The sequence below is a fragment of the Sphaerodactylus townsendi genome, linkage group LG06, assembly GCF_021028975.2.
Source record: "Sphaerodactylus townsendi isolate TG3544 linkage group LG06, MPM_Stown_v2.3, whole genome shotgun sequence".
NCBI lineage: Eukaryota > Metazoa > Chordata > Lepidosauria > Squamata > Sphaerodactylidae > Sphaerodactylus > Sphaerodactylus townsendi.
The window spans coordinates 107,001,384-107,012,757 of record NC_059430.1 but is presented as its reverse complement, the minus strand read 5'-3'; the positions used below and the strand labels follow the sequence as shown (position 1 = coordinate 107,012,757).

Here is an 11,374-nt window from a genome sequence, read left to right as displayed (position 1 = left end):
AGTGCAATCAGCTTTTCTGATTCTGGAAGGCATTGTGGACCCAATCCTTTGTCCTCAAGGGGCAATGAATATAAGAGCCATGTATACATTGATGTACACGTGCCATGCCTGTCTCATCAGGTTGCACAGGGCAGGGGAGGGACACACACTCTTGTGGGGAGAGGGCAGGAAGGTTCATAAGCTGCTTTGAGAACTTTGGTATAAATTCAAACTCTTCTTCTCCTGAAGGGAACAGCTAAGATCTTCATGGCAAACAGCTCTGGCTGCTGTAGAGCATCTTCCCTTGCTGCTCCTTATGTCCAGAACCCTTCCACAGAACATTGGCATGGTGTTCCCTTGTGCACTTATTTCAGATGGCTCTATGAATTCCACTGTTCCATGAATTCCTACACCCTATCTTCATCACCAGATGCCATTTTTTTAATATGCAGAATTGTTCACAGTCATCCTTTGCTTCCCTTCCCTCGATGTGTTCTTTCTTTACTATGGAACTTTAGGCTGTAATGTCCTTGGGGCAGAGATCTGTTTTTTTTTCTTGTTCTAAGTACTGCTGACAGCACAGCACATATTGACAGTTGCAGAGGGTTTCTTCTCTTTATCCCTTAACAAATGCTGTGAATTCAGGGTTATCTGGGGGGGGGAGGGGTAAACTCTTCTAGAGCTATATCATCGTACAGCCAAACTAGGCTTTGCTTTTGTAACAAATGCAGCTAACATGGTGAACATTTTCCTATTTCTTATTCTAAAATCATTTGCCAAAAGAATGAGTCACCCCACCCAAAGTCATCACTAGCTCAGAGATCATAATGCATGTGAGCTTTCTTTCTTTTTTGTTCTGTCACATTGACTGTTGCAGTCCAAATCTGAATCCTCATGGACCGGAAACCAAACTTTAAAAAGCGGTGGGAAAACTACAGTTCTGAGCATTGCAAGAAGATCCAGTATTGGAGCCCACCTCACATGTTGGCCACCTCTTCCTTAGGCCATTCTTTGGTTTTGGTGGTGGGGTTTAAAATTTAGTTGCCCAAACATGCACATGCGTGCAAGTATTTCCTTTCTTCCTATTAGATTCTTTTTAATAATTGTGATGTTTCTCCCTTTTTAATGTCTTAAAGAACCTAAATTTGTTAGTGCCTATATGGTTCCGGACAACGAAGACCAGGAGGATAACAAGGTGTACTATTTCTTTACCGAAAAAGCTGTCGAAGTAGAGACAGGAGCCCATGCCATCTACTCTCGAGTAGGAAGAGTCTGCGCAGTAAGTGACTCTCATGTATCATCCCAAAGCTGACGGTTGGTTTCCCTTTTATTTGTCCATATCCTTTGAGTCTGAGGAAGCTAAAGTAAAGATCCCTGTCAGTCTTCATCTCAAAGAACCACTGAGCTCCTGAGGTGAGGTGTGGGGGGGGGAGGGGTCACCCGCCTTCTTGTGGTTCTGGCATAGCTCAGATAGGAATTGCAAGGCTCGTTCCCTACTGAGGGGCATAAAATAAAGCATGATGGGAAATGTGAACAGCGTTAAAGGCAGAGAGTCTGGAAAGACAGCAGACACCTGAATGAAAGGCTCCACTGATTGGTTTGGCCTGCTCTATATCTCAATTCTGCCATGTGTGTGCTTCGGCATTTCACTCAAAGCCGATGCTGAGGGGGAAAAAAATGAATTACAAAATCTCAGTGCTAATCCTGACAGAAGAAACCAAAGAGCTTTTCTTGGTTTGGAAATGTTTGTCAGATATGAGTCACAGTTCCTCAGAAGAAAGTCCAGTGCATTGTAATAGACAGATTTCTTCTGTACAGGCTTATACCCTAGGGGGCAGAGTCGACCAGTTTGTTCAAGGGGGTTGTGTGAAAAAGATGAAAATGAGAGATTGAGTGAGGTGTTAGAAACTGCGAGAAGTCTGTGTTGTTCTTTGTCTGGAAATTATTATCCTAAGTGAGAAGTGAAGAGAATAAATCTTTATGTGGAAGGTATTAGCAAAGGGGCGAAAGGTGAAAATAAGTCTTTTTGACTAGGTTTATTTAGTGAACTTTTAGAAAGAAAGAAGACCTGCGCCTGTCTTGGAACAAGGAAGCTCGTGATCCTAAGAAAACCGTTACACTTTTTTGAACCACACTGAAACCATTATGCTATTAATCTTCTAAAAACCTCTATTTCTGTTTTTAAGTAAAGACAGATGTTTAATTTAGAGTAAAGGATCTCCTTTTACCTCACTGCTGCCCCCCTTTCCCCCACGCTGATCATTCCACCCAATATATCCTGTATTTTGGGTTTAAGTGAGAAGTCTAAGGCGAGAACCTTTAATGGCAGCAAAAAATCATTAGGGAACGCTAAGGAAGTTCAGGAGGTAGCATAATACAAGTCATTGCAGAGCATTAAACTGAGATGTTACATACCAGAGTTTCATGAAGGGGGTAAACATTCAGGCTTAAGTATTGCTGAGAGAAATGAACGTGGATCTCATATGAATCAGAGTGCAGCCTGCCAGCCCAGTTACACATGTCTTATCTTGGAGGAAATGCTTCTGAACTCTACAGGAAGCAGAATTGCCAACTTGAGGGCAGGAACCTCCTGGGGATAAGGAGGTGAAGGAGCCTGGAAGGGTACAGTATCATACCATAGAGGCCACCCTCTCAAACCACCCTTTTATCCAGGTGAACTTTGTTGTATGGAGAACAATTGTAATTTCAGGAGATTGTGGAGGTTGACAACCTGAGTGGAACTGGGTCATTGTGCATTCTCTACTAGGGTGCCCTAAAACACTTTGCTTGATTTTTCTGAAGGGTGAGACACTTGCCGTTTAGCAAAGAAATTGGCACTAATCAGTTCTCTCTTACGGCACACAACAAGCCCATCTGGCTCCCACTTCACAACTGATAATCAGATTCTGGTTCAGTGGTCATGTTTGCCCCTCCCCATTTATACACTTATTAAGTGTGGAACACAAGATGTCCAAGACATGTCTTTTGACCTATGTCTTGATCTTCAAAACAATTAATAATGCCTTCAAGTGGAGTATTCGCCTTCTTCCTTTTATTGAAATGCTGTGTGTATGTTTATTCATACATTTATCACAACATTTTCAAAAGCAGAACGGCTATAGTAATCGTATGGGGTTTCAGTGACATCGCTGAAGCCAAGTGGCAGCCAACCAGAGTCATCTACTTCTAGTGAAACAGAACTTGCAGAACTTGAAAGGCCACCCATGGTAAAGAAAGGTACTTTTGGACAGAATGTAGAACAGCCTGTTGCTCTAAAAGTGTTGGGCCTTGGTAAATATTGAGGATTGTTTTCTAGTGTCCAACTGTAGATAAGCACTTCTTATTTGTGAAAACCCTTTTTTCCATTCCACCTTCACTGCAAAGCAAGATTTTAACCTTTAAGCCTTCTAAGTTCTGATCTGATGCTTGAGAATGAAGTAACTGGGTTTTGAGTTAAACAAATCTTTTATGGTATTGCAGTTGCTGGACTAATGCTAAGGGTGATTAATAAAACAAAGAATTTAGCTGGCTTACGTATTTGGCTCACTGAATTGGCAGAAGTGACCAACCATTTTCAAGAAATTAATAATGTCTGTGCAGTTAAAACTAATCATACCCCCATGATTTTAATTAACCATTCTAACCAAACCACAGCTTTTAATGAAAAGATTGATAGCACTCTGTAGTCTGGGTAGAATATGGAGTTTGGAATAAAAACATAAGCTATGTAAGTGATTTATTGTTTCAGAGTTTATGATTTAATATAAAATAACAGGTTTTGCTGTAGAGAGCCCATTTGCCCTGATCACTATTTGAAAGAGCTTTTGAGTGGCTTTCCCGGCCATACCAACACATTTGGAAGCAGCTGCTGATTGCAGCAAAACCTCCCTTTTGATTGTGGGTGTCTCGTGACTCCCCTTTCCACACGTTGTGGCAACTGAGTGGAGGAGTTGCCATTTGGAAACATGTTCATGTGACTTCTAGTTGGAAATCATAAACTGGAGCACAGATGGAATCTTGTCTGTAGTGTGGTGGAATTAGGGCAGTGATGTGATGATGAGCAGTGAAACAGGAAGAGCCTTTGACCTGGGGAGAATGCAGAAGACATTCCCTCATGTATGGTGGTGTGGTGAACCAGGAAGCACAACTCAGTTGCACTTCCTCTTTCTCCCAAACTCATTGTCATGTTGAAACATTCTGAATGCCCAAAGCTAAGAAAAGGAGGTTGTCAGGAGCTAGACATGAACCATGCCCATTATTCAAGTTGCTACTTTGTAAATAAACTTTCTTGCATGTTACTTTCATTGTCTATAATCTCTGTTCTCGTCGTTTATATCTAGAATGACATGGGTGGACAGCGGATGCTGGTGAATAAGTGGACCACTTTTCTCAAAACCCGGTTGGTCTGCTCCGTGCCAGGAACCAATGGCATTGATACCTACTTTGATGAGCTAGGTGAGCTGGATGCTGCTTCTGGGCAGGTTGGAGATATTCTGGGAAGACTCAGAATGCTTGTAATTTCAGCATAATTACTGAAATTTTCAAAATATGATGTTTAGCTGAGTATTGAAATGGTTTCTCCATGTGTGAAATGTTCACAGAGCATTCGTGCCATTACTCTGCCACGCTCAACCCCCACCCCCCACCCCACCCCAACTTCATAATGCCTCAGTCTCGTCTGCTGCCAATCTTTTCCTCCCCTCTGTGATTGCCAGCCAGGGACATATCTTTTGCTGTTTTGTCTTAGGGTTGCTGAGAATTTTGCTGTGAACACAATCAGTGGTCAAACTTTTCATGTCTGAAGGTAGCAATTAGATGTCAGCCAATCATTTGGTCTGTTCAGTTAGTGCCAAGTAGCCATGAATGCCTGCCAAAACTGTTTGCATCAGGTTATCTGAAAACTGAACATGTGCAAGGAAGCTGCTGATGCAAAGTGATTAGCAACCATTAGCATCCCTGAGGACTACTTAGCCAAACACCAAAGGGTAAGATTTTATTGAAACACGGCACTTATAGATGATGAATTTATATGATTTATGAGTGGTATAACTATATTAAAAAGTGCCTGTTGAGCATAGCAGCTATGCAGCAAGCACGGGGAGAGAGTAGGCTTCAGTTGGTTGTGTGAGAACCTGTATGCTCGAAAAACCAGTAGTGCTGTACTGCAAGGTAACAAGCAACCTGTTTCATGTCCATAAACAGATCACTGAACTATCAAACTGCTTGTTTAAAAATCACAATCAGCAAACAGGGCACTAGCTGAACCGACAGGTATTCAGGCATCCCAACTTTCTGTGGGCAAACTCTTAAATGGATGTCCCTGAGGTGGGCGCAAATAAAGACCAAGAGACGGGGATATTTGCTTAAGGATTCTACCTCACTAACAGGTGGTTGCTAACTTTGAGTTGGGAAAATTTCTGGAGATCTGGTTGCAAAAAGTTCTGGATAACTCTGGTCAGTCCTGAGACAAGTATAGGCATGCACTTAAGAAACTCTAATCATCTCGTTAGCTTTCCTATACCAGATCATTTAACTCCTAGCCAGAATTTACACAAGTAAATCTCTGCTGCCATTCTAAGACCTTTTTTATTGAAGCATAATTATTGTGTTCTAAACATAGGCTGAATCAACAAAGCACTATACCATCCTTCGGACATTGTTACATAGATAATTGAAAGAGAGCAATTGCATGAGTCCATAAGAGTCTCTTGCCCGAAAGCAAGCAGGTCATAGGCAAGGAGCCCCTTCTGAGAAGAAACTCTCAATCAATACAACTTGCCCTATTTATACAAAATTACAATCATCTCCTTACAATAGCTAACTGTTTCATATAAGGGAGCACATTCTTGGAATTCTCAGACACCTAAATGAATTGTATCTATTGGCAATAGATGTCTTCTAATCTAGACAAAGCCATATAATTGTTGTAACTCTGTCTTCTTTTTACTGATTTTTCATGCTATTCTGTTCTGGGTCTCTAGTTTCCCTTCTTGGAATACTTTCCTGAGAGGCTAGGAATGTTCTATGTGTGCCACAACACCCTCTGTGATTTTTTTTGTTCAAGTCCAGCAACTGGTCCCTTATTTTTCTGGCCATATTTGTGACAAGAACTCCCCCCCTCGAAGATGCCATTTTTTTCTATGGGAGCTAAGCTCTGGAGTCTGGAGATCAGTTGTGATTCTGAGAGAACTCCTTGCCCCCCCCCCCCCAGCTACATCTTAAAGCTGACTTCTTTCAAAAGCAGAACCGGCTAACTCCCCCATCACACTTCTTCTTTGCAGAGGATGTCTTTTTACTCCACACTCGGGATAGCAAAAACCCAGTGATCTTTGGACTCTTCAGTACTACAAGGTAAGCAGATACAATGTGAGGGTGTGAGGTAAATGATGAAAAAGTCTTGATACATCTTGAGGAGGAACCAGTGGTGGAACTGTGTGATGGAATGGCTGCAAGCAAATGGGCAGGGAAATACACACGGACAGGTGATGGGGTGTGTGTGAACAGCTGGAGAGATCTGAACGCCAGCTGCTGCCCTACCTCAGGGTATATTGAAACTGGCCCAGTCTTCTGCATATAGCAAAGGGATGGGTGGAGGGCTTGCTGAGCATGAGATGTGCTTGTCCAGTTACTTTTCAGGAGAGATTCCTGCCTGGGTCCAAAGCATGAGAGTCAGGCTGCCCTATTGGTTGAGGCCCGAGACAAATGTGGCACAGATGGTGGAACTATATAAGGCTGATTGGAAGCACATGTAGCCCCAGTTCAAATAGGGACCATCCAAGCAAAGAGGGCTGGTCCCTGCTTGTTTCACTAATTAAACCTTCCCTTCCTGCATGTTATTTACTTTTCACTAGAAAATATTAGTCTTTCACTTTTCCTCCCTAATGGTGCAGAGGGGACGGAGGAGTATTGATAGGTAAAATCAAGTAGGGTATATCTTCACTCATCTACATGTGACCAGGGTGTGAATCAGACCATTTGCATGCAAGTTACCTTTTGTGAAGATGTGTGACCTTTGCCACATCTGTGGTGTCTCTTCAGAATTTCCCATCTATTGGGCAGAAAAATCTAGAGTGGGGGCAGTTACGCTCATATAAAAAGGGGCAGGTGCTACCTGCCACCATCCTCTGTTATGACTAAATATCTCCCTCTCCTTCCAACATCTGCTTTCTCGTTTTATGTTCTCATTCTATTGTCAATTTCCCCATTCAAACAATAACTCACTTGATGGGTTCAAGGATTTTACTGAAGACATGAGAAAGACAGGAGAAGACAGTTCTGGCGAAAAGCAGTGATAATATGTTGCAGTACATCCCCACCCCACATGTGAACCAAGACAGTTAGGAAAAGTCCAGCCTGAAGGCCCGTCCCAGCCACCGAACTCCAAGGCCAGAGAAGCAGATAAATCAGCACCTGCAAATGCTAAAGCTCTCCCCAGCAATTCCCCCCTCCCAGCAACGGCATCCTGATCACTTCAGTGAATGATGCTATTCAATGCCAGAAACATACTGTCACTTCTATAATCTACTGTAACCACTTTCAAAGGTCACATTAGCATTCCAAAGACAGTTCTGGAGCCCACCTCTGTGTTGAATTGTCTAGCACGCTGTCTAGCAGTTTAAGAACTTGACCTTCAAGGTTCTTGTGAATTCCCACCTTGTGAATTCCCAACTGCTCACTGCCCTCTACTGTCCAAGTGTGCTAAAGTGTTCAGTTTGTTCATAACAAGTTTGCATGCATACACTGATGCTTGTGGGTGAAGAGGGCTTTGCTCGTCTTACACACGTATTTGTATATGACGATTTCTGTTTTCTGCACCATATTCTATCTTCGTGTCTAATTTCATCTGGAATTTTGCTTTAGTGTATCTCCTGACTTTTATTTTATAGCAACATATTCCGAGGATATGCTATATGTGTCTATCACATGGCCAGTTTCCGTGCAGCTTTCAATGGACCGTATGCACATAAAGAAGGACCTGAATACTACTGGTCTGTATATGAAGGAAAAGTGCCATACCCAAGGCCTGGATCAGTAAGTGTGAGGGTTAGGGTTGGTCAATACTAAAAAAATTCAGTAAAATTCGGATTTGGGTATTTTGGGGCATAAAATGATTTGTATGCCCGAATCCGAATCATAGCCGATTCGGATATGCCCGAAAATTCGGGTAAATCCAAAAAATTCCCAGTCCGCTTTTATTATTTTTTTTGAATTTTCTTTGGTGTTTTTACACGTTTTAGTCTTCCAGTAGGTGCAATTTTAAAGCTAGCAGCACTAAACTTTCCTGGTGGATATCGATATCTGGAGATACCGTCCTGATGATTTTCCTTAAAGTTTGGTGCAGTTTAACATGGGGCAAAGTTATTGGACCCTCAAAGTGGTGCCCCATCCCCCTATTGTTTCCAATGGAAGCTAACAGGAAATGGGGGCTACACTTTTGAAGGTCCATAACTTTGGCCCCCCTGAACCAAACTTCACCAAACTTGGGGAGTATCATAGGGACAGTACTTGTATGATACCCTGAAATTTTGGTGACAGTAGCCTTCTTAAAACTGCACCCCCCCTCATAGTCACCCAAAGAAATTTCCCCAGATTCTGTGCTCTGTAGTGGGCTGGCTGGCCTCCATTGCAGCCAATGGGGAAATTTTGTGGGAGGGCCGTGGAGTAATATTTCTCATGGTAAACCCACGAAAACTTTCAGGGTGTTCTTCAGGAGAGTCTCTTCATGACACCATCCAGGTTTGCGACCGTTGCTATCAAAGGGGTTCAATGTTATTGGTAGGGTCCATCTCCCACTGCCCCCATAAGCAAAGTTCCTCAAACCTGGATGGTGTCATCCAAAAGCGACTCTCCTGAAGATACCCCTGAACATTTTGTGACTGTACCTTGATAAATGTGCACCCCACATTGGCCCTCCAACACCAGAAATTCCCCATTGACAAGCAACGCAGATATGTCATCGAAAAAAAAAAGAATCTTTTGGGCAAATTTTAGTGCCTGCAGGGGCGCATTTTTAGACATTGTCAGTACCTGAATATCAGGGTATTATCGGGATCGACTGTCCTGATGACAATTCCTTGCTTGGTGCAGTTTGGTTTAGGGGGGCCAAAGTTAGTGCTGACCCCTCAAAATGGTAGCCACCATCTCCTTTAGCTCTCATTAGGAAACAATGGGGGATAGAGGCCCTCCTTTGAGGGTCCATAACTTTGGCCCCTGAACCAAACCACTGCACTTCAAACTTAGTGTCATCAGGACAGTCTCCTGATGATTACTCCTGAAATTTGGTGCCGACTAGCTTTAAAAAAATTCCGGTTTTCATGTTTCACCGCCTTCCTGCAATACGAAAACCTGCTTATGGAGCAGTGAGCAGTGAAACACGCTAAAACCAGCATTTTTGAAGTTAGTGACGACCAAACTTTCAGAGTATCGAGTCAGGAGGATCACTGTCCTGCGATGATAATTCCTGAAAGCTTTGGTGCAGTTTGGTTCAGGGGAGTTAAAGTTAAGTGGACTCTCAAAGCAGTAGCCCCCTGACCCCCTGTCAGTTCCCATTGGAAACAATGGGGGATAGTAGCGACCCCTTTCGAGGGTCCATACCTGGAATCCAAACTGCACCAAACTTTGGTGGGCAACATCGGGACAGTCACCCGATGATACCCCTGATAATTTGGTGCCGATACATCTCTCAAAATACGTCCCCCTGCAGGCACCCCTCAGAAATTTTGCCCAAGATTCTTTGTTCTGCAGTGACTTAGCTAGTATTAAGCTGTCAATGGGGAATTTCTGGTAGAGGGCTGTGAGGTGCACATTTCTTGAAGGTATGGTCACAAAACTTTCAGGGTATCTTCAGGAGAGTCTCTGGATGACAATCATCCAGGTTTGGGGAATTTTGCCTTCAGGGGGTTCTAATTCCCTATGGGACCCAAAAAAGGTGGGTAGGGTCCATCTCCCCACTGCCCCCCCTTTGAAGTAAAAGTTCCCCAAACCTGGATGGTGTCATCCAGAGACTCTCCTGAAGATAATAAACTCCTGAAAAGTTTCAGTGGGTTTACCATGAAAAATGTGCACTCCATTGCAGCCCTCTATCAGAAATTCCCAATTGACAGCAATGCAGCTAAGCCACTGCAGAACAAAGAATCTTGTGCAAATTTCTAGTGCTTCGCAGGGGGTGCATTTGTAGATGTATCGGTACCAATATTTCAGTGTATCATCAGGAGACTGTCTCGATGATAATTTCCAAGTTTGGTGCAGTTTAATTCAGGGGGGGCCAAAGTTATGGGTCTCAAAAGCGGGTAGCCCTCATCTCCTGAGTTCCCATGGGAAAGAATGGGAGATAGGGACACCCCTTTTGGGGGGCCATAAATTTGGCCCCCCTAAACCAAACTGCAATTGTCTTGGAGGGTATCATCAGGACAGTCTCCTGATGATACACTGAAAATTTGGTCCTGATATGTTTAAAAATGCGCCCCCTGCAGGCCAAAACGTGAAAAAACACCAAAAAATAAAAATGCAATTCGGCTGGTGATCCGAATCTCATGGATTCGGATCTGTTAGGATTCGGACAGCTCAGATTCGGACCCTGCTCGTCCAAATCCGTCCGAATCAGTGCAGATTCGGTAAAAATTCGGATTTGGACTGTCCGAATCTCCAACCCTAGTGAGGGTTTTGATAACTAAAATGGAGGCTTGATGGCAATGTTGGGGCAGCTGGCAGGTTTTGTGCTTACCTGAGCGTGCCCTTTGCATCCCCCTATCTTGCATTTGGAACTCGACTATGGTGAAGGCAAAAACAGACACAGGTTGACTAGCCTCTAGTAGCAGAAATTCTACTGGGGAAGTAAGATCTCTGGTGCAGCAGAAGCATTCTACATGCATAGCTAATGCAGATTTGCATCCACATCTACACTGAAAGTCTCACATTGTGCCTCTTTGACATGACCAGGCATGGCCTTTGTCATAGATAGGCATGCCATACGCCCTTTCCACTTCTGCTAGCTGCTGTTTGAGGCTACAATGGGACTTCAAGGAGATTTTCTGTGTTGCCACCAAGGACTAGAATATGTAGGCTTCCCTCCTCCAACCTCTCCTCTCTTGTCACTGAGATGGATAAGTGCTACATGGTACTGAAGGGGATGTTCTGGCACAGATCTGTATGCAGACATGATGGAAAAGATTTTGAACTGAGTCTGAGTGACAGAATCCTCCATAGCCTACTCCTTGGGGTTTCACTTGGTTCCATCCAGTTAGTTCTGCAGTCGTGTTCCCATGTGCACTGGAACAGCATCTTCCGTTCAGTCAAAATATTGTTTCAGTGGTTGAGCAAAAGCCACCTATGAATGACTATTGAGAAGAAGGTCAACCTTTCGGAGGCATTTCCCTCTAGAACTCGATGAAAGCTT

At 43.4% G+C, this 11,374-nt stretch overlaps 1 protein-coding gene across 1 annotated transcript in view; it reads left to right on the top strand.

Moving 5' to 3' along the window:
- The first annotated feature begins 1,088 nt into the window (after positions 1-1,088).
- Positions 1,089-11,374, top strand: part of LOC125434950 (semaphorin-3E-like) — a 32,501-nt gene continuing 22,215 nt past the window's right edge. The window contains exons 1-4 of the mRNA XM_048500834.1: positions 1,089-1,258; positions 4,320-4,434; positions 6,261-6,330; positions 7,866-8,010. Of these exons, the coding sequence (XP_048356791.1) occupies positions 1,139-1,258; positions 4,320-4,434; positions 6,261-6,330; positions 7,866-8,010 (450 nt within the window). The 5' untranslated portion in view covers positions 1,089-1,138. The remainder of the gene's footprint in view (positions 1,259-4,319; positions 4,435-6,260; positions 6,331-7,865; positions 8,011-11,374) is intronic.